The sequence below is a fragment of the Cricetulus griseus genome, chromosome 4, assembly GCF_003668045.3.
Source record: "Cricetulus griseus strain 17A/GY chromosome 4, alternate assembly CriGri-PICRH-1.0, whole genome shotgun sequence".
Taxonomy (NCBI): Eukaryota; Metazoa; Chordata; class Mammalia; order Rodentia; family Cricetidae; genus Cricetulus; species Cricetulus griseus.
Window position 1 is genome coordinate 227,478,326 of NC_048597.1, and position 27,887 is coordinate 227,506,212.

At 50.1% G+C, this 27,887-nt stretch overlaps 1 protein-coding gene across 3 annotated transcripts in view; it reads left to right on the forward strand.

The window, feature by feature from the left end:
* The window catches only part of Myrip (myosin VIIA and Rab interacting protein), a 145,235-nt gene that overhangs the window by 68,215 nt on the left and 49,133 nt on the right, over positions 1-27,887 (forward strand). For 2 of the 3 annotated variants that reach the window (XM_035444643.1, XM_035444645.1), the window contains exons 3-8: positions 17,353-17,489; positions 20,196-20,273; positions 22,562-22,659; positions 22,845-22,925; positions 24,601-24,747; positions 27,372-27,525. In XM_035444643.1, coding sequence (XP_035300534.1) covers positions 17,353-17,489; positions 20,196-20,273; positions 22,562-22,659; positions 22,845-22,925; positions 24,601-24,747; positions 27,372-27,525 — 695 coding nt within the window. Of the gene's footprint in view, positions 1-17,352; positions 17,490-18,275; positions 18,279-20,195; positions 20,274-22,561; positions 22,660-22,844; positions 22,926-24,600; positions 24,748-27,371; positions 27,526-27,887 lie in introns of all 3 variants that reach the window. The other variant, XM_035444644.1, reaches the window with a different exon arrangement.

Consider the following 27,887-nt stretch of genomic DNA (forward strand, 5'->3'; position numbering starts at 1 on the left):
CACCTCCAGGAATGTCACACAAGCGTCTCTCTCCATCATTTTGTGTTGGGAGAATCCCTGATGCATGCCTTAGTGAGTACATTGTATGTTATTGCTGAATGCTGGAAAACAAGACACTCAAAAATCCCATCAAGAAAAAGAAGTATATTTGGGGTTGGGTTTTTTCTTTTCTTATTTTGAGCTCGAAGACCTTGAGTCTTCCCTTGAATAGAGGTAATGATCAGAGGGCTCTGGGACTATCCCCTCGGCTCTGGCTGTGAGTCACCAGGAGCTAGGCAGATGCTCGAGTGACTTGGAGCCTATGCCTTTGAAAAACCTTCATCTGGAAGTCAGGAAAATGATATTATTTGTAAAGGTCTCTGGACAGCTCTGGATGGGGAGTGGCCGGGCAAGTCCAGGATTCCTCCATGATCTGTCTGCACAGAGGGATGCCCAGACCAGCCACCGTGAGCTTCTCTGAGGGCATCTGGGGACATGAGGTTCTACCACGCAGCCTCCCCAGCCTCCATCTTCATTTTGCAAAGATAAAAGACTGGTGGGAATGTGACATCAGGCAAAGCAGCCACATTTTGAAAAAAAAAAAAAGCTGTTTTTTTTTTTTTTCCTTTAAAATAACAGCTATAAGGAAAAATCTGGGCATTCTGAGCTGCAGTTTGGCAGAACTCCTGCTGCTTGGCAAAGCCCCCTGTTTACTGTTTGGATGAAGCAAAACACCCCACCCATCCTGCCTCCCACACCCTACCTTCCTCATCAGCTCGGTTTTAGTATCCATCTCTCTGCCAAGGATCCAGGAAAAAAGGCTCATCTGTTGGCATGGAGACCCCCCACCCTTTTGGGACCCGGACCTTGAACTTTTGACTTTATAAATGAAACCCTCTACCCCTCAAAGAAGAAAAAGGGTGTTTGTGGGAACACACAACTTTCCTACATTAGCACTATTGAGAACTGACTCTACCGAGTACTGTTTCAAGTGAGTGGGTGCATCACCCTTTTACGGATGGGGAGAACGGGAAGATGCCGGCTGCCTAGCCTGAGTCTTACCACTCCAAAGTGGGAGAGTTAGGATCTCTACCCAAGCCTGCCAGATCCGTGCTCAAGGGTGGATTTCTTTTGAGAACTTACTTTCTACAAAGCTCAAAAAGTGCTGGCAACACTGGCCAGGTGGCTCAGCAGGGAAAAGCACCTGCCGCCAAGCCGAAGGACCTGAGTTCAATCTCTGGAACCCACATAAGGCAGAAGGAGCGAACCAACCGCACAAAGCTGTCCTTTGACCTATGCATACACATGCGCACTCACGAGCAGGCGTGTGTTCGTTCACGTGAGCACACCCATCATCATCATCATCAAAGATCTCAAAGTCTGCAGCTGTTACAAAGGGTGGGTGCTGGTTCAGCCCTGGTCAGTGGTGAGAAAACATGCAGACAGTCATCTCTCCCAACAGTCCACTTGGAGCTTCTCTTGGGAGATATTTTTGGTTATTTTTGGTTGGGGCCGATTGTTCTCTTTTAAGTCCTGAAGTCAGGCCTCATAGAGCATGCTAAAAGAAAGTAAGACGTGACCTCTTCTGCAGTGTACCCCTACATGCATGTCTGTGACCAAGTTCACTCTGGAGGCTGTGTTAGCCAACACGCACATCTCCATCCTGAAGTGAGCATACCCCTGCCTGGCCGTGGAGTCCCCAGACCCATGGGGGTCTCTGTGAGCAGACACCTGGAAGCTCAGTGGAACCCAGTTCTGTAGGTGCCACCTGGACACCAGCAGGGTATCTGAATTCCTCCACTGATGCCCTGGTGAGTAAATTTGGGGACTTGGAGGAATTCAACCCAGTGGCTTAGGAACCATGCTGCACTATTGCTCCCTGGAATGTGTGAAGGACTAATTCACAGGCTGAATGACCTGTGTTTGTTCTGGGGGTTTCTGTTTACTTTTCAAGTAAAACATGTGCAGTGGCCTTTTCTGAGATCTACATTTGAGCAGAAAAACCCCAAGCTCGTGTCTTACGGGAAGAACATTACGTTCTTTCCACTTTTGTCGTTCACGGCCCTTGAGTTTGCATCCATGCCCATCCTTTCAGGGTTTATGTTTATGTTCAGCGTGTCCGAGAGAGCCCATTTCTAAGGCAGCACTTGCTCTGGTCTCTCCATATTTTGTGAATCTTTTACCTGATGCAATACAGTCCACAAAATTATGACGTTTCAAACCTCTCTGTGTATGTATGATGTGTGAGACGTGCTCGATGGTTCCCAGCACCCATGTCACTCCAGCTCAGGGGATCCGATGCCCTCTTCTGGTCTTTGTAGGCACTGCACACACACACACACACACACACACACACACACACACACACACACACACACACGCACACACGTCAGTGTGCACAGACACACGCATGCATAAATAAGAATAAATATTTAGTAACTATAAAGTTATAAAAATTTGTGAAAATCAAGTTTCTGGAGAGATGGCTCAGGGGTTAAGAGCACTGACTGTTCTACCAGAGGTTCTGAGTTCAATTCCCAGCACCCACATGGTGGCTCACAACCATCTGTAATGTGATCTGGTGCTCTCTTCTGGCATGCACTGTATACATGATAAATAAATAAACAAATAAATAAATCTTAAAAAAGCAAAAACAAAAAAATGTGAAAATCAGGGTGCAGGCTAACTGATAACTGTTTTAGACACAAAGATGCCAATGTTCACATGAGCAAAGTGATTTGTTCTGGTCCCAGAGATAGCAAGGGATGGGACTGGGTCCTCACTTGTTTGTGCATATACTAGTGTTTGTTTGGGTCTGACCTGGGCACATTGGGCTTTTCTTTAACTGGGGGGTACACAGAAAGGACCCCCCACAGCTCTCTTTGACCCACCTTCTTCCTGCCTTCGGATGTGTTTGTACCAGAAGCCTGATCAAAGCTGACTCCGTGGTGTGGCTGAGGAAGCACATGATAGGACCACATGAGGGATTACACATGATAGGGCCACAGGAGGGACTGTTCCAAACCTGTGTGTCTTGAATTTGCAAAGAGAAAAAGGTGTGGGGGGGAACAAAATAAATGTTAAAAATCCATGTGAACTTTCTCTACAAAGTTTTAGCAAACCCAGAGGCTTTAAGTGAGCTTCGGCGGCTCTCTCTCCCCACTGTTCATGTGTTGATGGGCTTTTCTTGGCTGGCTTGTTTGAGATTTCACAGCTCTGCAGCACCTCCCTCCTGAAGCCAGTAATAGAAACTGGCAGTCCTTCAGTCAGCCTTACTCTCTGCACAGAGCCCCGCGTCTCTTCTCTAAAAGGGAGCCTGGGTCACCTTCTCTCTTGGGGCCCTTCTAGCCAGGAGCACACAGAGGGGATTTGGGGTCTCCATCACCTGCCTCCTGCTATTTAATTCTTTCTCAAGACACTCGGGCTTCCTCTCCGTCCAAGAGTTTGGCAGAAAGAGCATCGCTGGTTCTGGTAACCTTAACAATTAAGTTTAGCAATTTAATGTGATCAATTATTTACTGTAATCCTTTACCAGAGGCTGCCTGTTGGTTATTATGGGTGTTTTTCAGTCAGAATGGGTCATTTTTGTTCCATCTTGTGTGTGAGTTTTCAGTCCGTGTTTTGTGTATCTGTGTGTAGGTTGAGAAGTGAGCTATGAAGACATTTTGAACTACTGTCTCCATTTCAGAGAATCCAGGAATTTCACTCTCTTGTTGACTGCTTTTCAGAAACAAGCAGGGTGCTGTGCCTTGATTCTGCTGATAAAGCAAACAGGGTGCGAGCATATCTTGACAGTTGCCTTCTCTGTGGTTGTCCCACCCCTGAGGCTGCACCTGGGGGAGGCAGTGCCATTTGTGTGTTCAAGGATGTTGACTTGATCCCAACTAACTCTACACATATGTTTTTGGACAGCAACTTCTAAGACATGTATGTTCCGGGGTATTTTGTGCTTGTGATCAGCCACACTGGGATGTTACAGCCCTCACCCAGCAGAGACTGTGGGCATTCCTTGGGACCTGAAGCCAAGAGTGAAATCCCCAGGTTCCCACTTACTATTTTATTTTCATTGAAATGCTCCCCAGACTTGTGCAAAGCAACAAGTTTCTTCGTAACATTTCCGTGCATATATAATTATATTTTTGTTTTTTTTCAAGATTCATGTATTTTTCATTTATGCATAGGGGTGTTTGAATGTATGTATGTGTATCACATGTATATTTGGTACTTGTGGAAGCCAAAAAAAAAAAAAAAAAAGCCACCAGGTCTCCTGGAGCTGGAGTTACAGGTGGTTGTGTGTTACCTGGTGTGGGTGCTGGGAACCAAAACTCAGGTTCCTTGCAAGACAGCAAGCACTTAGTGTGGAGACATTTCTCCAGCCCCTCAGATGTGTCTTCAACAGATTACATGGCCTTGGCCGCCATTGTGATGAATGCAGAATTCCAGTGCTGGGCTGAAGTTCAAAGATTAGATATATTTGCAGCAGAGATATTGACAAAAGTTGCCAGAAGAGGGGATAACTCACAGGAAATGGAATTTCCCACCACCTGCAAAATGGTAGGCATACCTTTCAGGGCCCTGTGTCTGTGCCCGGGAATTTATCCTGTAGATACGTTCACTTATGTCCACCAGGTCGGGTTCTTGAAGCATTGATGTAATAGCAAATCAGAACAATCTAGAATCCCAACTAGTAAACAGCACAGGTTAAATAAGTTACAGAATGGTCATCAAGTGATGTATTCATGAGCGCCCACAAAGGAGCGAGAAACATGCTGGCTGTGGTGTCTGGGGGCGGGGGGGGGGGGGTCTTCTGTGAGAACCTCAAGGCAGAGTGGTCACTTCTGCAGAGCAAGCACCTCGTGTGTGCGTAAAGGATAATTGTCACATTGCTCACTGTCTTGGGCACTGTCCTGTGAAGTTGTGTCCTGTTGCTGTGAAGACACCATGATCAAGGCAATTTATGAAAGGGAGAATTTATTTGGGGCCGTGCCTCCAGTTTTAGAGGGTTGGTCCATGGTCATGAGGTGGGAAGCATGGTGTTGAGACAGTCTCTGCAACCTTACATCTTTCCTGAAAGGTGAAAGCGGAGAGATGGAGAGGAAATTGTAGGCTTTTAAAACCACAAAGCCCACCCCCAGTGACACATTTCCTCCAACAGGGCCACACCTTGTGGTGGATTTGGGCGGGGGGAGTCACCAGCTCACAAGAAAAAAAATACTGACACAGAGACTTATAATTAATTCTGAAAGCCTAGCTGATAGCTGAAAGACGATAACTAGCTCTTTCTTTTCTTTTTTCTTTTTTTTTTTTTTCTCGAGACAGGGTTTCTCTGTGTCTTTGGAGACTGTCCTGGAACTAGCTCTTGTAGACCAGGCTGGTCTCGAACTCACAGAACTGCCTGCCTCTGCCTCTGCCTCCCGAGTGCTGGGACTAAAGGCGTGCACCACCCACGCCCAGCCCTAACTAGCTCTTTCTTATAACTTAAATTAACCCGGTTCTGTTAATGTACTTTCTGCCCCATGACTTTATTACCTTTACTCTGTATGGCCCATGCTGCCTTCCTGCTTCCTCCATCTCTGGCTAGCAACTCCGGTCTCTGTCCTTCTCCTCCCCAGTGGTCCCTTCTGCCCTGAAAAATCCTGCCTAGCTGTTGACCGTTCAGCTATTTATTAAACAATCCAAGCGAAAATTTTCACAGTGTACAAAAAGATTATTCCACAACATCTCACAACCCTTCCTAAACAGCTCCACTAACTGGGACCAAACATTCAAACATATGAGCCTGTGGGGGCTGTTCTCAGTCAAACCACCACACTTAGCCTTGGGTGGGAGAGTGAAGGAATGGTAGCCAGAGGTGAGTGAAAACTTAAATATTAAATCCTGTGATCTGTTATTTGTTTCTTGAGGGAATTGGAGAGGTGGCTCAGTTGGCAGGGCACATGCCATAAAAGCACAAAGGCTTCAGTTTGAATGCCCAAGCACCCACATAAAAATCTGGGTGCAGTGTCTGACCTATAAACCCAGCACTGGGGAAGCAGAGACAGGCAGATGCCTGAGTCTTGCTGGCCTGCACTCCAGCTGAATGGTGATCTCAGGTTCAGTGAGATACCCTGTCTCTTAAAATAGTGTGAGAAATAAGTGAGGAAGACACCCAGAACTGACCCCTACTTACACACACACACATACACACACACACACACACACACACACACACTCACACACACACACACACACACACACACACACACACACACACACACATACACACACACACACACACACACACACACATACACACACACACACACACACACACACACACACACACACACACACACACTTATTAAAATTACCATACAAAAAGAGGGCCAGGCTCTCCACCAGTAGACCCTTGTTTTCACAAAACAATTTGTTTGAACTAAAAGGAAGTTAGTCAATGGTAGGCAGGTGACAGACAATCGGTAAGAGGCTCCTAGTAACTCACTGCCGCCCCAACACCCCAACCTAAGCATTTTACTATGAATTCACATGAAGTCTTCATGATGCTACCACTACTTGTTTGCTGGAGCAGCCCTGGCTTTCTCGTTTGCACAGTGGTACAGTGAGAGAATTGACAATAAGAGCAGTAAACAAGCCAGCTTCTCCCAGCAGCCCGCCAGGGCTTCCTTTTCAATAGAAACACCTCATTCCGTGGTTTACTGCTGTTGTTAGTTGGGTTTGGATGAATGAAGGGAAGTTCACTTTGAATACAAATCTGGAGATTCTCTTGGAGCAAACCAGGCACACATCAGCGTCTTAGGACCAAAGGGAGCCCTAGCCAGTGCCACCCACCCGTGTCCCTGGAGATGAGATACAAATGTATTCTGAAGATAAAGGCGTGTTGTCAAGGCCACATGAGGGAAGGAGAGTGTATGTGCTGGCTGGTTTTGCTAACGACCTCTGAGGATCCTACTCATTAGCAGCAGGCTACACGCTCTCCTGCCCGAGCTGCCTTAGCTCAAAAGTAGAAACCACAGCAGCTAAACCTTTCCAGATCCACGTGACTAAATCCGTTACTTCGGGTTCCTTCTGCTGAATAAAGAGTAAGAGTTGGTCTGCTGCATAAGCCAGGGGGTAGAGAAGAAGCTGTACTCAGACGGTTGTTACCCTCCTCCCAAAACCGGGAGAGACTAAAAGGCTTGACAGCTGCCAGGTCTAATTAAATCAAACTCGACAGAACCACACAGAACGGAGGGGGGAGCGGGAGTCATGCAGGCTACCTGATGGATGAAGATGATAGAGGCTGGGGTAGCAGCCTCAAGCCTAAGAATAGCCTGGGCAGAGAGGATACCCTGCCGTGCCCAAGCCGGGAGATAGCACTCAGGTAAGTTATAAAAGGAAAGGTCCTAGACATACACACACCCATTCTAGTCTTGAAACTGATTCTTCATGGATCATACTGTGTCTTAGCTTGTACAGTAATAATGCAGGACCCTAGACTCCTACCAAGCTCCTCTTCCTGTCACACACCAGCCCCATGGGTTTTCTGGAAGTTTCTAAGACTGAGAACCTTGCCAAAATTCTACAGCAATAGCCAAAATATAGACTTTGTGTGTGTTTTTTTAAAGATTTTATTTTATTTTTTTAATTATGTGTATTGTGGGGTAGGGGTGGGTGCACATGAGTGCATATGCTACTGAGGCCACAAGAGGGCGCCAGAATCCCTGGAGCTGGCGCCACTGGTAGTTGTGAGCAGCTAATACAGGTGTTGGGAATTCTACCCTGGTCCTGGCAAGATCTGTACCAGCAGATAACATGGAGCCATTTCTTCAGCTCTTGAACCTTTCTTATAAATTATTTATAAGATCATTCTGATTTTGCCTCTTGTTCATTTTTTAAATTATTATTATTTGTGTGCATGCATGTGTGTCACACATGCATGTATGCAGGCACACCCATGCCACAGTGCATGTGTAGAGGCAAGAGAACAACTTTCAGGGATTGGTTCTCTCCTCCCACCATGCGGGTTGCACAGATCAGTCTCAGACTGGCCCCTCTTTTTTATTAAAACTTTTAATTGATATGATACATTTGTGTATAGAACACAGGCTGCCGATTTAATATGCAGTGTGTAATGGTCACACTGGGGTCCTCGGCATTGTTGTCTCCTCAAATGTTTATCACGTCTTTGTATTGGGACTCTTCAACACCCCTTCAACACCCGGCTCTTTATAAAATATGTAATCAATTGCTGTGGCATACAGCCAGCTGACTGTGCCAGACGTATTTAGATCTTACTACTCCTGTGTAATTGGACCTGTTATACAAGCTCTGTCTGCTCCCCACACCCCTCTTAACTTGTGTTCTCTCTGCATCTGTGAAATCAAGTCTCGTTTCCACGTGAGTGGGAACCTGCAGTGTTTGTTTTTCTGTGTCTGGCTGATGTCCCTTAGTGGCACTCCCTCCAGTTTGCTTGATGTGGCCACAGATGGCAGGCTTTCATCTTTATGACCGGATAATATTTGATTTTGTGCAAATTCTTGACATTCTTTATCTGTTCATCCATTGACTGACATCTCATTTGATTCCAGATCTTGACTGTAATGGATTGTGCCGCAGTAAATGTGGGCAGGCAGGCATCTTTTGGTTTGCTGATTGTATCTCTTTAGAATAACATCATGGGAACTCTGCTTTTTAGTGGATTCACTGTTCTGGGTTATTCCCTTAGGTGTGTAATGAGTTTCATGGGCTGAGACAATGGTTTCATACCAGTCTTGCATGGTATGGACAGTGCATGGTTGCCCAACACTGTCCTTTCTCTGGTGTGTGTTCCTGGTGCCTTTGTCAGAGGTAGTTGGCTGCAGAGAACAGGTGGGTGCAATTCTATGTTCTCTGTTCTATTCCATTGCTTTGAATTTGGGATTTTAGCCATCTCCTTGAGGAGTGATGGCTTTGTCTATCCCATTGTGTCAGAGGAGCCCTGAGAAGTAACTTTTCCCAAGGATATAACTGATGGAAGTTCTTAAGTTCCCATGTGAGTCCCCGCTCTCATGCCATGGCGCACATGTGAGTCCCTGCTCTCATGCCATGGCGCACATGTGAGTCCCCGCTCTCATGCCATGGAGCACATGTGAGTCCTCGCACTTATGCCATGGCGCACATGTGAGTCCCCGTGCTCATGCCATGGCACACATGTGAGTCCTCACGCTCATGCCATGGTGCACATGTGAGTCCCCGCTCTCATGCCATGGAGCACATGTGAGTCCCCGCTCTCATGCCATGGAGCACATGTGAGTCCCCGCTCTCATGCCATGGCACACATGTGAGTCCCCGTGCTCATGCCATGGCACACATGTGAGTCCTCGCGCTCATGCCATGGCACACATGTGAGTCCCCGCTCTCATGCCATGGCACACATGTGAGTCCCCGCTCTCATGCCATGGAGCACATGTGAGTCCCCGCTCTCATGCCATGGCACACATGTGAGTCCCCGTGCTCATGCCATGGCACACATGTGAGTCCTCGCGCTCATGCCATGGTGCACATGTGAGTCCCTGCTCTCATGCCATGGCACACATGTGAGTCCCCACTCTCATGCCATGGCGCACATGTGAGTCCCCGTGCTCATGCCATGGCACACATGTGAGTCCCCGTGCTCATGCCATGGCACACATGTGAGTCCTCGCGCTCATGCCATGGTGCACATGTGAGTCCCCGCTCTCATGCCATGGCACACATGTGAGTCCCCACTCTCATGCCATGGCGCACATGTGAGTCCCCACTCTCATGCCATGGTGCACATGTGAGTCCCCGCACTCATGCCATGGCACACATGTGAGTCCCCGTGCTCATGCCATGGCACACATGTGAGTCCTCGCGCTCATGCCATGGTGCACATGTGAGTCCCCGCTCTCATGCCATGGCACACATGTGAGTCCCCGCTCTCATGCCATGGCACACATGTGAGTCCCCGCTCTCATGCCATGGAGCACATGTGAGTCCCCGCACTCATGCCATGGCACACATGTGAGTCCCCGCTCTCATGCCATAGCGCACGTGTGAGTCCCCGCGCTCATGCCATGGCACACATGTGAGTCCTCGCACTCATGCCATGGCGCACATGTGAGTCCCCGCACTCATGCCATGGCGCATATGTGAGTCCCCGCACTCATGCCATGGCGCACATGTGAGTCTCCGCACTCATGCCATGGTGCACATGTGAGTCCCCGCACTCATGCCATGGCACACATGTGAGTCCCCGCGCTCATGCCATGGCGCACATGTGAGTCCCCGTGCTCATGCCATGGCACACATGTGTGGCCAGAGGACATGTATGAGGCTTTTCTCTCCCTCTAGCATATGGGTTCTGGAGATCAAACTCAGGGAGTCAGGCTTGGCAGCAAGCGCCTGTACCCTCAGAGAGTGACAGCTCACTGGCTAGCATCCATTGGCCGGTGGTTTGTTGTTTCCTCCTTGACTTTGGATGAGCCACATGTCTCTCTCTGCCTGGCTAACTGTTCCTCTCTTTCCAGTTCCATATACGAAGAGTCAGTGCAGAGCTGATGGTACAGGCTCTGGGCCTACAGCTTGGCTCTGCCTCCCACTAATACCCTAATACCCTCTGGGGAACAAGGGGATGAAGGACTTCCCGCAGGCAGGGCTGTTGTTAACCTTAAAAGGTTAATCTTAAACTGCTTAGACGCTTGTCTGACACTTAGGAAGTGCAGAGTGTGTTGTGCCCATTGTGTGTGTGGCTCGTGGAGACCTGGGGACTGGAGCTCTCACAGCTCAGGATTCCGTTCACTAGCTGCCTCACCTTCAGCCTTGGTTTCTCACCCACCTTCCAGTGATGGTGAATATTGACTATCACTGTCATAGGACTCTAGAGTCATTGCTCTCTGGGCACATCTGTGAGGAAGGTTTTGGATTGGGTTGAGGAGGAAAGGCCCATCCTAACTCCTCACTGTGGGTGGTACCATTCCACGGGCTGGGGCTCTGGGCTGAAAAAAAGAAGACAAGTGAATTGAGCCCCTGCTCTCTCTGCTTCCTGACTGCCTGGTGAGCCTGTGGCCATGCCTTCTCTGCCATCATGGTCTGTACCTTTGACTTGTGAGCCAAAATAACCCTTCCTTCCTGAAGCTGCATTTTCAGGAATATTGTCACAGTAACTAGAGGAGTTTGGTTTTGTTGGGCTTTGGATATAACAGTGTGGTGCTGATGGTGACAAACAGCAGGTGGGGCTCATGGAGGAGAGGCCGTGGGCAGTCACAGGAGAAGCAGCAGGTGAGGACTCATGAGGAGAGGCTGTGGGCATCACAGGAGGAGCAGCAGGTGAGGACTCATGAGAAGAGACTGTGGAAGTCACAGGAGAAGCAGCAGGTGAGGACTCATGAGGAGAGGCCATGGGAGTCACAGGAGAAGCAGCAGGTGAGGACTCATGAGGAGAGACTGTGGGCGTCACAGGAGAAGCAGCAGGTGAGGACTCATGAGGAGAGGCCATGGGAGTCACAGGAGAAGCAGCAGGTGAGGACTCATGAGGAGAGGCCGTGGGAGTCACAGGAGAAGCAGCAGGTGAGGACTCATGAGGAGAGGCCGTGGGAGTCACAGGAGAAGCAGCAGGTGAGGACTCATGAGGAGAGGCTGTGGGAGTCACAGGAGAAGCAGCAGGTGAGGACTCATGAGGAGAGACTGTGGGCGTCACAGGAGAAGCAGCAGGTGAGGACTCATGAGGAGAGGCCGTGGGAGTCACAGGAGAAGCAGCAGGTGAGGACTCATGAGGAGAGACTGTGGGCGTCACAGGAGAAGCAGCAGGTGAGGACTCATGAGGAGAGACTGTGGGCGTCACAGGAGAAGCAGCAGGTGAGGACTCATGAGGAGAGGCCATGGGAGTCACAGGAGAAGCAGCAGGTGAGGACTCATGAGGAGAGGCTGTGGGCGTCACAGGAGAAGCAGCAGGTGAGGACTCATGAGGAGAGGCTGTGGGAGTCACAGGAGAAGCAGCAGGTGAGGACTCATGAGGAGAGACTGTGGGCGTCACAGGAGAAGCAGCAGGTGAGGACTCATGAGGAGAGGCCGTGGGAGTCACAGGAGAAGCAGCAGGTGAGGACTCATGAGGAGAGACTGTGGGCGTCACAGGAGAAGCAGCAGGTGAGGACTCATGAGGAGAGGCTGTGGGAGTCACAGGAGAAGCAGCAGGTGAGGACTCATGAGGAGAGACTGTGGGCGTCACAGGAGAAGCAGCAGGTGAGGACTCATGAGGAGAGGCTGTGGGAGTCACAGGAGAAGCAGCAGGTGAGGACTCATGAGGAGAGACTGTGGGCGTCACAGGAGAAGCAGCAGGTGAGGACTCATGAGGAGAGGCCGTGGGAGTCACAGGAGAAGCAGCAGGTGAGGACTCATGAGGAGAGACTGTGGGCGTCACAGGAGAAGCAGCAGGTGAGGACTCATGAGGAGAGGCTGTGGGAGTCACAGGAGAAGCAGCAGGTGAGGACTCATGAGGAGAGGCTGTGGGAGTCACAGGAGAAGCAGCAGGTGAGGACTCATGAGGAGAGACTGTGGGCGTCACAGGAGAAGCAGCAGGTGAGGACTCATGAGGAGAGGCCGTGGGAGTCACAGGAGAAGCAGCAGGTGAGGACTCATGAGGAGAGACTGTGGGCGTCACAGGAGAAGCAGCAGGTGAGGACTCATGAGGAGAGGCTGTGGGAGTCACAGGAGAAGCAGCAGGTGAGGACTCATGAGGAGAGACTGTGGGCGTCACAGGAGAAGCAGCAGGTGAGGACTCATGAGGAGAGGCCGTGGGAGTCACAGGAGAAGCAGCAGGTGAGGACTCATGAGGAGAGGCCGTGGGAGTCACAGGAGAAGCAGCAGGTGAGGACTCATGAGGAGAGACTGTGGGCGTCACAGGAGAAGCAGCAGGTGAGGACTCATGAGGAGAGGCTGTGGGCGTCACAGGAGAAGCAGCAGGTGAGGACTCATGAGGAGAGGCCATGGGAGTCACAGGAGAAGCAGCAGGTGAGGACTCATGAGGAGAGGCCGTGGGCGTCACAGGAGAAGCAGCAGGTGAGGACTCATGAGGAGAGACTGTGGGCGTCACAGGAGAAGCAGCAGGTGAGGACTCATGAGGAGAGACTGTGGGCGTCACAGGAGAAGCAGCAGGTGAGGACTCATGAGGAGAGGCCGTGGGCGTCACAGGAGAAGCAGCAGGTGAGGACTCATGAGGAGAGGCTGTGGGAGTCACAGGAGAAGCAGCAGGTGGAGTCATGAGGAGAGGCCGTGGGAGTCACAGGAGAAGCAGCAGGTGAGGTGAGGAGAGGCCGTGGGCGTCACAGGAGAAGCAGCAGGTGAGGACTCATGAGGAGAGGCTGTGGGCGTCACAGGCGTCTTCGCCTCTAGCCCTGGCTTTCCTTCCCTCTTGCTCTTTGTTGGCTCCCACTTCTTCACCTTAGCAAATGGCTTCACATTAATGGCAGTTGTCACCTATCAACCGAGCCTCCTAGCTACTTAGACCTGCGCGTTCTCAGTGACACCTCAGGAGTCCCAGCATCCAAGTTGTTCTTTTCTGCCCAGAGTCTGCTCATCTGAACTTTTCAAAAACATAAACTCTGGTGTGGCGTTTCAGAGCTTCTGGTTGTCGGAGACATAGCAATCTTCCTCTGCAAACACAGCAGTGACAGAAACACCCACGTGACGTTTCCCAGAGACATTTCCCTCTAAACCAGCCGTGCCCTTGTCTTCCGGGCTCGTCAGGACCTGTCAAGCTATCTTCTAGCTCAGCAAACCTCAAAGTGCAGTCCTTGGGCCAGCAGCCCCATCTCACCTGGGAAGTGTTCAAAGCCAAAGCGGTGTTCTCAAACCTCACTCAGACCCGCCGAGGCAAGGACATTTGGGAGGGGCCCTGCACGTGGAAATCAGCCAGGCTTGAAGTAGCAGAGTGGACTGCCTTTCAGAACCACCAAATGAAGACTAACTCTTTATTGGGATGCAATGTAAGAAGCCCAACCAGGGTGGTGCACGCTTGATCCTAGAACTCAGGAGGCAGAGGCAGGAGAACCTCAAGTTCAGGGTTAGCCCCAGGCCACATAGTAAGACAGAGTTTCAGAAGAGGTAAAGGACGATGTAAGACTTGAATGGTATTTTTCCTGTTGAGTCTGTTGTTCGCCTTTGTTTAGTGATTATACCCACATCCTGTCAAAGAGTGAGGAGGGGCTTTGGATATAACAGTTTGGAGGCTGATAATAAATAACAGGTTCTGAAAAGTCACCATGCCATCTGGGACCCCTGCATTACGTCACGTCATCATTATTAACCTGATGTGTATTTATGATTTTCGTTGTACGGGCTTGTGGTGGTTTGAATGAAAATGGCCCACAGAGGCTCCCATATTTAATGCTTAGTCCCCAGTTGATAAACTGAGAAGGATTAGGTGTGGCCTTGTTGGTGTAGATGTGTCCCTGGGAGTAGGCTTTGAAGTTTCTAAAGTCTATGCCAGGCCCAGTATCTGTCTGTCTGTCTGCACACCACCCCCACTGCCTGTTGCCTGTGGATCAGGATGTAAAGCTCTCAGCTGCTACTCCAGCACCATGCCTGTCTGCTCTCTGCCATGGTGGTCATGAATTAACTCGACAACTCTAAGCAAGCCCCCAAATGAAATGCTTTCTTCAGTAAGTTGCCTTGGTCATGGAGTCTCCTCACAGCGATAGAACAGTGACTGAGACAGGATAAAGAGAAGATTTTGTTGTTGTTTAGGTTTCAGTTTGTGTTTTGAGAAACCTGTTGTTAAGCCTTTGAGTTTCTTGCAAGGACACTGTGTCCAGGGAGCTGTTGAGAAATAATCATTCCAGAATAGATAGGGTTGAGCGAGGGTGGTAGCAGGGCTGTCTCTTGGGCTTCTCCTCAATACTGAGCTGCTTATGTGAGCCACCATCAACAGATAACAGCCCAGCCAGCATGTTCTGGGCTCCTCAGGTCTCTGCTGGCAGAAGAAGCGTGGAGAGAAACCTGTGGCCACACACCAGCATCCCAAACTGATGTCAATTCTGGGATTTGGGGCCTCAGTTAATAGACCAAAGGCCTTCTCGCTCATTTTTAACAGTGTCCATATAAGAGAAAATCGATTTTTTTTTATTTTTTTATTTTTGCTCTGCCACCACACCCATCTTTACCTCTAATTCTTTAAAAGAAAAAGCACTCACCATTTCCTGGCTGTTACCATATCCAAAGTCTGTAGCTGGTTTGCTAGCACACTAGGTCAGTCAGTGTGCCTCATAAGGAAGAGAAGACCCAGAGAAATCAGTGATTCTCGATCACATGGGCAGCAGAGGCTAGTCACATTCTGGGGAACAGCGGCACTTCCTCAATAATGCAAAGGGATCCCCAGAAATGTTTCCTGTTTCCTAGGGGCAAACACTTCACAGGCCTGCAGACTTCAGTCTCTATTCGGTTCCACTTACTTCTGCCTTCTTAGCAGTGTGTGGTGGAGGCAGCCTTGAGGTTGAGCGTGGGTCTGAAGGGTGGCGTTCTTTAGTTTGAGAAGGAGTGTCAGTATGTCGCCACCGCAGGGGTCACTTGGTGAACCTGGCTGAGTGTAAAGACTTAAGTGTGCACCAATAGTACTCTGATATGTCCTTTTCTTGTAACTACTGCACCTGTGTTTGAGAGTTTGGTTTTAATTATTTTGTTCATCTTTGTAACTATGTGTCATCCATTCTAATTCATTTTTCTTAGAAGAACGGGATGGAATGAGGTGGGTTATTGGCCCTGTCTCCTGTGGTCAAAGTTTAAAACAAGATAACCATTCCACTTTTAAAAATGTCCAGTAAATTTTGCTAGGTCCTTGGTCTCCAGGTTGTGACGTCCTTCTGAGAATTTTTCTAAAATGCAAATTTTAACCCAGCATGCCTAACAAGACAGTGGATGACTGAGGTTTGCCTCCACACGGAGCTTCTTGGTGGCTCCCATGCTGGTTGCCACCAGCTCCACCTGGGAAGCAGAGGGGTCTGCAGGGCTGGATTTGAACCAAGCCCTGCCTTGCTGGATTGCACTTCTCTACCAGACCTCTAGGTGGAGAAAGTGCTGCTGGCCCCAAGACCAGCCCCACCCTAAGCAGGGAAATCCAGGGACTTCGGAGGTGCCCTGTGTTGCTGGGGTGGGGACCTGGGGACACCTGACTTCCTAATTCTGTGTGGGCACTTCCTCGTCCTCACAAGAATGCTGTGCTGTTTTAAGTCCACTCTACCATCTGTGCTTCCTAGGTGAGGCTGTAATGAGATTCTCTGTTTCAGCTTGAATTAGGAAGCTAGTCTGTTTTGGAATGAAAACACACCATGTTTACCAGCCGAGTCATGCTGTGTAAACAGAAATTAGGGAGGTGCTCACACAAGCAACTCACTGAAGGGCTTAACAGTTTGCTGTGTGCCATTATGTGTTGGATTTTTAAAGGGAAACAATATGGTTATTTTAGATTTTCTTCTGATTCTTTGCTTTGTGGGGCTTCCTGTTGCTCTGGCTTTGAATTGAGCAAAAGGCCTAACATGCAAGAACACCACGGGGCTTCTGTAGACCAGGCACTAACCCAAGGATACTGTCCACACACAGATCCCATGTTTGCTGGTTCCTTGGTTGAATTTGGATTATTTTTTTCAATTTGGAAATCTTTATATTCTTTTTTTCTGAATTTTCCAAAGGAAATGTGTATTTTTACATTTGTAATAAGAAAAGTAACAAAAGCTGTTCCTCAAGCAGAAGGGTTTTAGAATCTGTTCTTACCAGACATCGATGTCTGCACCACCACAGCTGCCTTGCTCACCGGAAAAATCGCTTTCCCATGGTGCTTTACACTGACTGAGAATAAGTCTCAAGCCTTTTGCCTGCTCATTGGTTCTTTTTTTATTTCTCCAAGCTGGGATCAAAAGTGCTGATAATACGATAAGAGTATTGGCTGTAAAGCCCATTGTTAAACAGATGTTTCTGCAAGTTAGCTTTTCTACATTAATAAAGACACACAGAAGTTAGTGGTTCAGACTAGAAAGTACCTGCTGGCACACTCACTGGGGAGACTTGGACGGGTCTGGCTTCTCAGCCAGAAACCTCAGTGTATCTCTGGCCAACTGGTGGCTGATAGCCTCACTCACCTCCTGAGGCTTGGCCCACCAAAGTCCCCATCACAGAGAAGGCCTGCTTGGATCCACACACATGGTGACAGGTAGCAGGTCCCCAAAGCATCCAGGGCAGTGTTTGCAGGCCCCGGGCTCAGCCTCACCCACTGCTCTCCATAGCCAGAGGCAGTAGCCAGGCCTGACCCGTGTGTAGAGGCTGAGGCACAGATGCCACCTCTTTGTGGAGGGGGCTCCTGGGTGTGGTAGCGGCTGGCTCTGCAGCCCTAACCGTCTGGTCTCACAGGCTTCTGAGGACACAGTCTCTGGAATGGTTCTACAGCAATGTGAAGAGCCGCTTCAAGCGTTTCGGCAGCGCCAAGGTCCTGAAGAACCTGTACAGGAAACACCGTCTGGAGAGCGGAGCCTGCTTTGACATCCTAGGTACCCCATTGCCTGCTGCTCCGGGAGGTCTGGGTGGCTGGGAGTCAGTAGAGAGGGCTGGGCTTGGAGGCCCCGTTCTTGGGCGTGTACACTCTTCATAGGGACAGAGGAACTTTTTGGGGAGGCTGCAGGGAGTGCCGTGTTTTTTTTTTGTTTTTTTATGAATACGTGTGTGTGTGTGAATGCACGTGTGTATGGATGTGCGAGCACATGTGTGCACATGCATGTGAAGCCAGAGGCGAGCTTCCAGTGTCATTCCTCAAGAGTCATGTACCGTGTTTTTTGACAGGGTCTTTCACAGGCCAGAAACTCACTGTGTAGGCTAGACTAGCTGGTCAGGGAGACCCAGAGAACCAATTATCTCTGCCCCAACACCCTCTCCCCTAACCCTTAGTGTTGGGATTAAAGGCCCATGCCACCATGCTCAGCTTTTCATGCTGGGAACCGAACTCAGGTCCTCAGCAAACACTTTACCAGGTCATCTCTCCAGCCCCAGCTCATGGGCTTTGGGCCTCCCTACTGGACTAGACATGTTGAAAGCTTGGAAGATCAAACTATTTCAGCAAACTGTAGATGTTTTAATTTTGGACTCTTACAAGTCATTGTGTACACACACCTGTGCACATGTGTGTGAGGCCAGAGGAAGACATCATGTTCCCTGCTCTAGCCTTGTTTACTGCCTTAGTACAGGATCTCTCACTGACCTGGAACTAGTCTGGTGGCCAGCAAGCCCCACTAGTTCTCCTGTCTCCACTTCCCACAGCACTGGAGTCTCACGCATGCGAGGCGGTGTCCAGCTTTTTACACTGACCCTAGGTTCCCACAGCACTGGAGTCAGTCTCACGCATGCGAGGCCGTGTCCAGCCTCTGACCCTAGGGATTTGAACTCAGGCCCTCAGGCTTCTGCAGCAGCGCTCTGAACACTGAGCAACACCCCCAGCACCTAGAAACGACCCTTAACTGTCATCCCCTGATGACAAGACACCAGAAAGTCCTCTCCCGGTGGAGATGATGCCAGTTCTATATCCTGAGAGTGGGCACAGCCACTCTTCATAGCCCGGGTTCTGCTTACCAGACTCAGAATCCAGCATCCTAGAAAAATCACAAGAGTGTCGGTGTCCTCGGGAAGCCCAAAGGGCAAAGTTCACCTACATCGTGTTTAGACAGATAGGACAACCAGGTTCCTCTGAAGACGGCCAGGAGGATGAAGCAGTTGTGGAGCGTGTGAACAGCTTGCCTCAGTAATGAAGCTGTGTTTTTTCTGCTAGCGCTGTTCACTGCTGACGCGGGTAAATGCGTTTTATCCACGAGAATCAGGGAAAGAAAAGACCTTGTCCAGCTTATTTGCAGCTTTTCACCATCATCATTTTACATTGTCGTGTCCTCAAAAAAGAGTTCTTTGCTGTGTCTCATCTAAAAATACATCTGCCGCACAGAAAACGGGGAGACAGGATGGAGGCATTGCATTTGAGAGTCGTCAGGGCCTTTTGTGGTCCTAGTTAGACTCTTTCAAGCCTCACAGGACGGTGTGTTTGACTGAGAGAAGCAGCAGCAGCCATATGAGATCAAATACAGAGGCTTACCTCAATTTTTCTCAGCTTGCAGTACACGGACGTTTTTGTGGTAGACAAGGGTGACAGTTAAACCATTTGTTCCGGGCAGCTGTTCGGATAGCTGCGTGCCCTCCATCTAAAGATGAGTGAGCTGCCATTTCAGACATCAGGGCACCATCCGTGTGCCTGTTTTTCTGGGAAGGAGGGAGGTCAAGGGCCAGAGAGGGCTGGGCTTCCTGAAGGTCACACAAACAGGTCACACAAATGGCCTAACATTCCCCAGTCTTGTCCCCGCTGCTCTGCCTTTCACCAGCACTGGCTCCAGAGAAATCTTAGTCCAACGGAGGCTGCTGTATCAGAATCCACAAGGCAGCGTAGAAAGAGTCAAAGTCTCTTTAGCTGGGAGTTTGAAAGCCTGGAAAAGCTTCTCTCCCTCCCCACCCCACCTTTCCCGTGTGTGTGTGTGTGTGTGTGTGTGTGTGTGTGTGTGTGTGTGTGTGTGTGCGCGCGCGCGTGTGCGCGCAGGCGCGCACATACATGCTCACAAGCTCATGCGTGAGCCAGAGTCACAGATGGTTGTGAGCCTCCTGACGTAGGTGCTGGGAATGGAACTTGGGTCCTCCGGAAGAGCAGTAAAGCTTTCTTAGTCACTGAGCTATCTTTCCAGCCCCTTGGCAAGACCCTTCTTGCTGTGTCATCCCGGGTGGAAGGTAAAATGTCAGGTCACACTTGAAAGACCAAGAATGGAAGAGGGACCATTCACAATGAGCCCACTCTTGAATAACCACACTTCCAGGATACATTAACCCACTACACGAGGGTGGGTTCTTCCCGTACCGTCAGGTTGAGGGTCAAAGTTCATGGTGACTTTGGAAAGAAAAATATACTCTAAGCCAAAGCAGAGGATACTGGAAGGAAGTTATGGTAAAGTTGCACTAAAAACCATTGTGAAAAAAAAAAAAAAAAAAAAAAAAAAAAAAAAAAAACATTGTGCAAAGAGAAACGTTGGGTCAAAGACTGGATCTTTGTAGCATTTGACGATCCCATCAAACCATTGGCAAGGCGGCAGGCTTCATCTCCGTAGGTCGTGCACCAGCTCCACGGCGCGACCTTGTTCATCAGAGACCTTCCATGGCTGTGCTCTTCTCTCTAGGGGGACCCTTTGAACCGAACCTGGAGAATGAAGGGAGCATTTCCGGAAGTGACTCAGCATTCTACAGGCAGTCGGAAGGTGAGGCTGCTGGGCTGACAGCTGCTGGAAAGGCTGTTGCATTGACCATGACTGTGTGGGGATTGACCAGAGAGCGCTCTGGAATCAGAAGATGACAATCAAACCAGGGACCTATGCTTCCTGTGTGAAACTCTTCCTATAATTTACAAATTCTATATTTTATACCAACACCCTTGTCCTATAATTATGGCATCTAAAGCCATTCTGGGACTTGGTAACCCTCCCCATCACACACATGCCCAGTTGAGTGCCTAGCCTGTCCAGGATCTTGGAAAATACCCGGGTTCATGGACTCAGCAGTCTTGCAGGGCATCGCTGGAAACCACCTAGAGCCCAGTGCAGTGGAGTTACTCAGTCATGTTAGCTGAGACTGTGTGGAGCTGCTCTGTGAAAATGCAGTGGGGGCAAAATACGACTGAAGCACGTTGTATCTGTGTCACAACAAAATCCAGTGTTTTGTGTGATTAATGTAACTAACAATAAAACAACACATCAGGGCTGCAGAGATAGCTCAGCCGGTAATGATGCCTGAAGCCAAGCATGATGATCTGAGTCCTGTCCCTGGGGCCACACGGTAGAAGAAGAAAACTGACCCCCACAAGTTGTCTTCTGACTGCCACATATATGCCGTGGCACACGCACACACACACACACACACACACACACACACACACACAGAGAGAGAGAGAGAGAGAGAGAGAGAGAGAGAGAGAGAGAGAGACGCACAAGATGCACACACACATACACTACAATTTTAAATGTAATATTTTTAATATTTTAAAAACAACTTTAGTCCTTTCTCCAAGATGAGTATCCTGGAAAGGCCAGGTGGGAGGTAGAAGACCCATCTCCAGGGAGCCCTCGGTGTGGTAACAACTTGCAGATTGCCCTCATGGGTTCTTATTGGAACTTACGGGGACTGCACTCAGCCCGATAGACCACAGTGTGCAGTCTGTCTGTCTGTCTGTCTGTCTGTCTGTCTGTCTGTCTGTCTGCCTGTTGTGACTGTAAGAGTGGCACACATCCTCCACCTGCGTCACTGGACCTTAGCTGGATTTGTGTTAGAGGATTTATTATATCTTCTGAATGCCATGTTCTGGCCACATTGGTGTCTTTAGGAGTCTGGGGTGCTTGGGTGAGTGACGAATGAATGAGGAGATGTGCTCACACTTTGTCTCATTTCACAAATGGCTTCCAGCAGCTCGCAGGAGATTGGCATGTGCTAACAACACAGGACTGGATTATGAGTAGCAACAGGAGTAAAATTAGAGGAAAAGAGACACAGGCATCCGTTTCCTTCAGACCCGTGAGCCTGTGACTGATGGAGATTGGCTACAGTGTAAATTCCTGAGTTCAGTCTCCATCACCCACCTAAAAGCTTCTCTCGCTATCCCAGTTCCAGAGAGATGGGGACAGGTGGATGCTAGCTAGATGTTCCAGCTGAATCAGTGAATCCAGGTTCAGTGAGAGGCCCTATCTCAAAACAAAAAAACAAAAAACAAAAAAAGTGTGTATAGAGGGCAGTTCTGGAACTCAACCTCTGACCTCTTTGTACACACACACACACACAAACACACACACACACACACACACACACACACACACACACACACACACGTACTGCTGTGCCATTTTAAAAGATCGCATTGTCTTGCTTTCATTTCACCCTGCAAGGGCTTTCCCAGCAGTACTGGATACCAATAGTAACCCTCTGCTATCTCCCTGTTTAACCTCACTGGATGCCATCTGTGCAGTGTGAGCACACTGCACCTCACTGGATCCCATCTGTGCAGTGTAAGCACACTGCACCTCACTAGATTACCGTGGAGATTACAGGCGTGAAACTCTCCACTGGGCCCCAGCATGTGTTCTATTCAGTCTTGTTTTTGACACTGGGTCTATGGCCCCGGTGTTTGCTTTAAGCCATGTTCACAGCCAATGTCTTAGGGACATTTAATAATTTCTGTCCATGTCATCACAGTGGTAGAATGTACAAAATAGGACCTATGCTGTCAGAGAATGTAGACAAAGAAACGTTTTCTGACAGGCCCCCAGAAGCATGTTGGTTACCCAGCAGGATACCAGAAGGCAGAGAAGGGAGAGGGAGACTCAACCCTCATGGCATGGGGTGTGGTTATGGTGGAGATTGCGGTGAGGTGGATGCAGAGGACAATGGATGCTCGTGTTCTATCCCAAGTAGCTCAAGTGTGTCCTGGAACCCGGGGTTGGAAGCAGAAAAGTAACCCATGCAGCCATTGTGACTTGTCCTGTGTTCTGTCCCTCCCTAGGACACAGCATGATGGACACTTTGGCTGTCGCCCTACGAGTGGCAGAAGAAGCCATCGAGGAAGCCATTTCCAAAGCAGAATCCCACGGGGACAGCCTGGTAGGACCCCCTTCCCGTGGTGGGGGTAGCAAGTGGGAGCACGGTGGCTGGCAGGAGCAAGAGCAGATGGCCAGGGGTCCAAGTCACCACAGCCTTGAGCAATGCTGGGTGTGGCCTCCTCTTCACTGTTGGCAGGACCACTGTGACAATGACCCCATGTCCCCTCCATTCTCTTCCTTCCACAGGACAAACAGAATGAGGCCAGCTACCTGCGGGACCACAAGGAAGAGCTGACTGAGGAACTTGCTACCACCATCCTGCAGAGGGTAGGCCAGTGCAGACGCCCACGGGGACCAGGCCAGGGCCTGGAGAGTAAACTCATCCCGATTGTTGATGCCATGACCAAAGTTAAGAGAGCAGAATGAAGCAAGCCTTGGAGTCCACTCTGTCTGGAGAACACTTGCTTCAGTAAAGTGCTCACTGCACACACTGAGTGGCTTGTGCTTTTCCTCCCAGGGGAAGGCATGTGGATCCCCAGGATTCACTGGTCAACCAGCATAGCACAGTAGGCAAAAATCCAGGTTCAATATGAGACCATGTCTGGCAAAAAGAGAGAGAGAGAGACTGAGGAGAGCACCGCAGGTTGACTTCTGACCTCCACACATATGTGCACACACAAACATGTAAATGAATACACACTGAAGAACTCCATCTTGGTGGCTTGGCCATTTTCAGTTGCCCCGTCTGTAGAAGTTAGGGTCCCGGAGGAATCTGAGACAATGGGCCCACTAAATAAATGCACGTGGCTGTGCCAGCACAGCTGAGGGCAAAAAGGAACCTGGGCATGTGCCAGTCCTTGAAGCTTCCTCAAGTCAGCTCAGCCAAAGGCACAGGACCTGTGTGTGTTGCAGCTTTAGCTGACACGTGAATCTCTCTGGACCTGTGTTCTCACCTATCAAGTGGGAAGAAGTGTACATCTCCCAGAGTTACTCTGTAGTCTCCAGCATGGAGTCTAACGTGGAGTGATAGCCACCGGCTCCTTATCTACAGCTCCAATCAACCAAGGACCCAAAATACGTGGGGAAAGGAATTCCAGAGTGTTCCAAAATGACAGCTCGAGCTTGCTGTACCAAGCACTAGGCTGAGTCCACATGGACAAAAACACATGTGAGCTTAACTTCTGTGGCCGTCCACTGTCTCCCAAAGCCTTAGTCCTTCCTGACAGGTGTCATTTGGTCATCACCTGCCTGGTGCCACACAGCTACACCCGTGACAGCTACATCTTTACTTCACATGTAGACTTTTTCTCATTGTTCCCCAAACAATGGGCCCAGCAACTATTTTAGCAATATACATACATACATACATACATGCATACATACATACATACATACATACATACATGCTTACATACAATCTCAATCTCAGGTGCTGTAAGTGATTTGAAGATGACCTCCTGCATCCAGGGTGATGTACAGTTTCTCTAAGCAAACACTTTACCATGTCATGTCCACTTGAGGCGTCATTCCTCAAGCTCCAGCTGTCTTGGGTTTTGATATATGGTCTCTCACTGGGATGTAGGACCCACAGATTAGGCTATGTCAGCTGGCCAGTGAGCCTGAGGGATCCTCCTGTCTCCACCTCACAGGTGCTAGGATTACAACTATGAACCACCCACCAGCCTTTTTACAAGAGTTCTGGGGGAGCAAACTTGGATCTTAATGTTTGTACAGCAAGCCCTTTCCCCAAGCCTCATCAGTGGTGTGGGGGACCTGTGAGGGAGGCTGATTCCGGGGCTGGTCCCCTGCAGAGGGAGAGGGGTGGCTGCACTTGTCAGCGACAGGTCATCAAGGCTGTGTGTGCCCTTTCGGCACAAGGTCCATCTGAAACATACTGTTGCAGCTCTGTCCCTGGGTGGCCAAGAAAACATCCCAAAGATGATCCCAGTCACGTCACTTAGCCTCCAGAAACCTCTTCAGTGATGTGTCCCCATTTCCTCAGATTATCAGAAAGCAGAAGAACAAAGCTGAGCCACCAGCAGAGGAAGAGGGACCAGAGTGGCCGAGGCCCCAGAGTGGAGGTGTGAAGGCTGAGGATGAGGGGACCATGGCTCCTCCAGGACGACAACGGGCACATACTACCCTCTGGGTGAGTCAACACAGCAGTGATGCCACACCACACTACACACACACACACACACACACACACACACACACACACACACACTGTGGGTCAGAGCCATTCTCCTACAGAAAAGGGCCAGGCACATTTTGCCATCTGCAGGGAATGTGGAGGGGAGCAGGTAGGGAACAGGGGAGAGCCAGAAACTGAGGGCAAGCACAGGTTGCTGGGGAGTTTTTACATGGAGACCAAATTAGGGAAAATGAAGATGACCGTAGGCTGCGTGTGTGTGTGTGTGTGTGTGTGTGTGTGTGTGTGTGTGTGTGTGCAGGTGTGTGTATGTGTGCAGGTGTGCACGTGGAGGTCAGAGGTCAACCTCAGGTGTCATTCCTCAAGCACAGTTCACCTTGATCTTTTGAGACGGGGTCTGCCTCTGGTCTGGAATTCACCGATTCAGCCAAGCCGACTGCCAGCTCTTCTGTCTCCACCTTCCCAAAGCTGGGATATTGTGTGTGCCCCACCATGTCCAGATTTTAAATGTGGGCTCTGGGAATCGAACTCAGGTCTTTGTACCTGTGAGGCAAACACTGCCAACAGAGCCATCTTCCCCAGCTCACAGAGGTCCTACTTGCTCACACCAGTGCAGGACTGAGACCCTTACATTGAGGAAAAGGAGCCTTTGTATAGTTAAACCCCCCTCTCCCAGGTCCCAGGTGTGGGGGAGAAGACTTTGACCACTCCTTGGTTACTGCCTGAAGAGTGAAGAGGTAGTGCTTCTAGGTCTCACTAACGTGAGCATCCATGAGCCATGCGCCCAGGGCCTCCTCAGGCCCTCCCAGCTCTCTCCAGGCTAGCTCCTCCGGTTGTACCCACCATTGCTTCTCCCACAGATCCTTGTGCAGGCAAGAAGGGAAGAAACGCAGAGACCACAGGTGGGAGAGAGTGAGTCAGGGTATGAGAAAGCCAAACTACTCAAGAATTAACACTTCCGGGTAGGCATACAAGCACTGCAGTGCCACCTGCTGGAATGGGTCTTCACTGCAATGACTCTGAGGCCTCGTAATCACAGATAACTCCTTGCTGGCCTTGCCCTATGTTGTCTTGACATCACCAGAACTGTTCCGGATTCTGGTGGCAGGGATGCATACCTCCTGCATCCTGGGGACCAAGTGAGGCCGCATGCCGTGTGACATGTGTCTGCTTAACTCTCCTATGAGCAGGACCTTGCTGCGAAGGATGGATGTGTCTGTCTCCTTCTGTTACCGTCCCCCCCACTTCCAAACTCTTCCTCTTACGTGGCCCTCCAGGTCTTCTTGGGAGGATTGGAGGGATTTCGTGGCCCACACTGGCTTGTACCATATCCCGGCAGTGAGCCGTAGGCCCCCAGTCTGAGAGTTCTTGAGCATGCTGGGTGGGAGCCTTTTCCCAGACGGAGTGAGAGTCCTTGGGGGCCATGGTCACCGAGAGCACCACCCCTTCCCAAAACCCAGCCATACACTCCAGTCCTGTCGTCCCAGCGTGTGTGGTGTGTGTGTGTGTGTGTGTGTGTGTGTGTGTGTGTGTGTGCGCGCGCGCGCATGCGCACGCGCGCTCATGCAGAAGGGACAGCCTTAGGTATCATTCCTCAGAAATTGCCCATGTTGTTTTTGATACAGAGTCCTTTGCTAGCCTGGTGCTCACCAGGTGGGCCTTTCAGCAAATCCCAGGGACCTGCCTACCTCCACCTCCCAGTGCTGGAATAAAAGGTGCACACCACCACACTTGGCCATACCTGGCTTTTTCAGTGTGGGCTCTGGGGGTTTAATGTGGGTTTTCATGCTTACAAAGCAAGCACTTGTCTGACTGAGCCGTCTCCTAGCCCTTGAGCACAGAGGTTCACAGTGAGCAGAGGAACGGGGTGTTTCCAGATTGTTTGACAAGGCTGTGGCAGAAAGGACACTCCAGCATGGGGACAGGACTCCTGTGTTCAGCTCCAGAGCATGTCACACCCTGCTTACATATCTGTGAGAGAGCACTCTGTGTCTCCTTTGCTCCCCCACCCCCACCCCCACCCCCAGTGGTGGGAGAGGCAAAAAGAGCATTTGTCACTGGGATAGGAGGGTCACGGGCGTCACAGCAACATCTGGGACACAGTGTGTTCAGGGATCCCAAGGTCCCTGTCCTCCTGGGTGCTTCCGATGGTTATGTGAAGTGTCCTTTCCAGCCTGAGCCTCCTGAGTTCAAAACAAACACCTCATGTGCTGGTCCACAGCTCCTGAGCCTTGCCAAGGAGGACAGCCTCGCTGTGCAGTGTCCTCAGCCGCGCTGTGCAGCGTCCTCAGCCTCGCTGTGCAGTGTCCTCAGCCTCGCTGTGCAGCGTCCTCAGCCTCGCTGTGCAGCGTCCTCAGCCTCACTGTGCAGTGTCCTCAGCCTCGCTGTGTAGCGTCCTCAGCCTCACTGTGCAGCGTCCTCAGCCTCGCTGTGCAGTGTCCTCAGCCTCGCTGTGCAGTGTCCTCAGCCTCGCTGTGCAGTGTCCTCTGTGGCTTCTGAGCCTTGCTGTGAAGATAGCCTCGCTGTGAAGTGTCCTCTGCTTGCTGGACCTTGTTCACAGATGAGCTGGAGGCCCTCATCTTGGGGCTGTGCTTACAGCTCACGTAACCCTCTTTCCACAGCGGTCCCAGTCTGCATTCTCCTTCACCACAGACGATGCTCTGAAGACCTGTTCAGCAGAGGCTACACCAAGGCGGTCCAGGGAGCGTGGCCAGCATCTGCTGGAGGAGTCCGCTCTGCCCGGCTGGAAGAGCATGGATGGACTGGATGGAACAAGTAATGGGTTTTTGTTGTTTGTTTGTTTTGTTTTGTTGAGACAAGACCTCATGGAGCCCTGGCTATCCCCGATCCCCTGTGTAGCCAAGGCCTTGAACACCTGATCCTCCTGCTCTGCTTCTCAGGGCTGAGATTGTAGATCTGTGAGCCACCACTCCCTGGCTCCAAGTGGGTTTCACAAGTGCTGTTTGGAGTCTTACCAGCTTGTGTGTGTGTGTGTGTGTGTGTGTGTGTGTGTGTGTGTGTGTGTGTCCGTGAAAGCGTCCCTGAGAGGCAGTTATCCTGCCTGTCCTAGGGATGGCACTTTGGTATGCTTGCACCTATGGTCTTCTTGCTTGCTTCTAGAATGTCCTGCCTTTCCC